Genomic DNA, 3,172 nt, shown 5'->3' on the forward strand with positions numbered 1-3,172 from the left:
CTTCAAGACACCAGGATGTGCCCGCATATGAACCACCTGCCCTTACACGAACCACCTGCAGTCCTCATATGAACCACACCTCATGTAATCTTGTTTTGAAAATGCTGTTTTTGTCATTTTATATGTATGTTTCTTTCAGTGACCAAAAGAACCGTTTTGGTACCTAATAAATAGCCAGCTTTTTAATTTGGACCTGATTTCGAGTGTGATAAGACAAAAATAAATTAAATGTCTCTCCTCATGACTGGCATCATACTTTGCAAGCAGGCCTCTATTGACAGTGTAAAGAAAGGCATTCTTCAAGATGTTATGATTGCCCACTGTCCTTATAAGTGTCCTGGCTATTTGTAACCTCAGCAAGGGACAAGTAAACTATTAGTAATAAACCTACACAACAATATACAGACAAAAACAGTGGGGAAAATACGAAGGCGTCGAAGGTGTGCTTTCACCAGACCACTAGATCTAGGCCTGAAGTTATTTTTGTTGAAGAGAACAAAAAAGGCAATGTCAATGAGTGAGCAAATTAGACCTGCATGTTTGCCGACAATCGTCTGAAATCCGACAATCGCGACCCGACCCGCGAACCGGCCGATGCTATCGCTAGGCCCGCCTGTATCAGTCAATGTGCGTAGTGCGAGGCTTGGCCGACTGCCAGCGACCCCTTTTTCTCCCGTCGGCTTCGTCGGCACTTTCGTTTTCGTGCCGACCGCCGACGCGCGCACCGCCGACTGCCGACGTCGGCGTTTCCGACATAATTGTCGGAACCTAAGTAGAAATGCGAATACGAAAAAGGACAACTTAAATTATCTACTTTCAGTTTCGTGCTCGAGCGGCCATTTTGAATTTCGTTTGTTGACTAATTCAATTGTTCAGATCGTGTGGATTCATTCAAGTCCGACTCTCTTGTTCTAATAGAATCTAGATCTAGATTTATATAGATCATTATAGACCTCAATGGAGGATTCATATTCCAATTCTATTGTGTCAAACCCTATCATAGGTTGTACTGTAATCTTTATATTGGTAAAAATAAGCATTTCATCAGGTGCGGGAATTGTTTATTTATTTAGTAAAGATCTAGAATCTAGATCTAGATCTAAATCTAGATCTAGAATCTAGACTCAGCTGAGTCCCTCTGTTCGGAATCGGATGCGGATTTCTAGTTCAAGGCCTATTCCTATTCACTTGTTCTACAAGATCTAGATCTAGATTTATTTAGATTACTAGATTTCTAGATCTAGATATATATATATATATATATATATATATATATATATATATATATATATATATATATATATATATATATATATATATATATATATATATATATATATATATATATATATATATATATATATATATATATATATATATATATATATATATATATATATGTCACACTATATAGCTATGTATATGAGACACATTATAGATCAAAGAGCTAGATCTATATCTATACGCTTTGTGTGTGGGTGGGAGTGGGGGTTTAAAAATAATTTTTTTTTTTTTTCTTATAGGACGTGTGTTGGGCTTTATAAAAGAGCGCCCGGGGCGCGCTCTTTTGGGGGTTAGGGTAAGGTCTCTCTCTTTAGTGTGTGGGGGGGGTGGTCGCTCGTTACTCGGATGTTCTCTTCCTTAACACACCCACAAAGGCTTTTTTCTTGGGGGGGGGGGGGGGGGGTTGCGCAAAATTTTCAGACAATCTGGTTGAGGCTCACATGCAGGTCTAGCAAATACATCATGTATGCTACTGAAAATATGGAGAAACAAAATGTTCCATCAATTGCAATAAGTAACCATTCATACATGATAAAGGAATGAATATTATAACAAAATATGTAACACGAACAAGAAACTTGGCACAGTACTGCATTACTAAATTACAAAGAACCTTTACAGAAAAAACAAGAGTATGAAACACTTTGCAACTCCTCCTCTGTCTTTTCAAGCACACTGTCATCCTTCGCACACACAACATGAAACCATCTGCCACATTCACAATACACCCAAAGATCATTTCCATTACTGCCACACGCATTCAAACTTCCACATCCTGCACAAATATTGTCCATGTCATTGTCGTCGTCAGTGTCATGCAAACTGATGTGGTCATCTGTCTCAGTTTCAGAGTCTACCTGAGTGTTGACTGGTCGTCTGCCTTTCTTTGCCATCTTCTCTTTTCTCTCATTTTGCTTTTTTACCTTTTCCTTTTCTTTTCTTTCTTGTTCTTCTCTTTTCTTTTTTTGTTGTTCTTTTTTCTTTTCCTCTCTTTCTCTTTTCTTTTTTTCTTTTTCTTCTAGATTTTTCAATCGCTTTTCTTCTCTGTCTTTCTTTTTCTTTTCTTTTTCTTCTTCTTCATCTCTCTTCTTTTTTTCTAAGTTCTCTTTAAAAATTTTTAACTCGTCAGAGGACACCATCTTAGGTGGGTCAATGACTGTCCGTTTATTCCTGCCCCAGCGAGCTGGAAGAGGAAGGCTGTCAAAAGTTGGTCTGTGGGCAGTCTTGTCTTTGTTAGTGTCAGTCAGTCCAGTCGCCAGTTGGGTCTGTATAAGGCCATATAACTTTGAAAAAAGCTGCTGCTCTGGCTCGTCTGTCGTCTTGTCAAGGTCATAGCAGGTCAGGTAGTGTACCAGGCCACTGCTTCCTGCTCGGGCTGTCAAAAGTAGCAGTCTGTCAAAGGCAGTCTGGACAGTTATGTTATGGTCATGGGAGGCTACGGATGGTCCAACGTCAGTGTCTGTTGTTGTTTCAGTCTGGTTAATTTCGGTTCACTCCATCTCCATTGGCTCCTCAGTCACTGTCGTTTCGTTCTCATTTTCTATTGTCAGTTCGTCAGTCTGTAATGTCATCGTCGGTTCGCTCTCATGTTCTGCATCTGCCATCGTCAGTTCGTTTGTCTGTACCGGTAGTGTCATTGTCGGTTCATTCGTCAGTTCTGCCATTGTCGGTTCGTACGTCTGTTCTGTCACTGTTGGTCCATTTGTCTCGGCTGTCACTGTAGAGTCGACTGTCTGCACTGTCTGGAACAGCCTGTGAGGTGCCAGTTTAGTCCTGTCAAAGCGATCAGGGTTCCAGGGGCAGATGCCAGAAGCCCTGAACCCACTTACCAGAACATCCCCATCATGTCCCCGCCTTTCCCAAGCTCTCTTGAAAACTTTGGCGAAAT

At 40.5% G+C, this 3,172-nt stretch overlaps 2 protein-coding genes across 3 annotated transcripts in view; one reads left to right on the forward strand and one right to left on the reverse strand.

Moving 5' to 3' along the window:
• Positions 1–3,172, forward strand: part of LOC101855751 — a 32,418-nt gene that overhangs the window by 612 nt on the left and 28,634 nt on the right. The gene's annotated exons all lie outside the window — the stretch shown is intronic.
• LOC101858516 overlaps positions 2,407–3,172 on the reverse strand; it is a 2,514-nt gene continuing 1,748 nt past the window's right edge. Inside the window, exon 3 of the mRNA XM_005108524.3 lies at positions 2,407–3,138. Coding sequence (XP_005108581.1) covers positions 2,775–3,138 — 364 coding nt within the window. The 3' untranslated portion in view covers positions 2,407–2,774. The remainder of the gene's footprint in view (positions 3,139–3,172) is intronic.

The sequence above is a fragment of the Aplysia californica genome, unplaced genomic scaffold, assembly GCF_000002075.1.
Source record: "Aplysia californica isolate F4 #8 unplaced genomic scaffold, AplCal3.0 scaffold00695, whole genome shotgun sequence".
Taxonomy (NCBI): Eukaryota; Metazoa; Mollusca; class Gastropoda; order Aplysiida; family Aplysiidae; genus Aplysia; species Aplysia californica.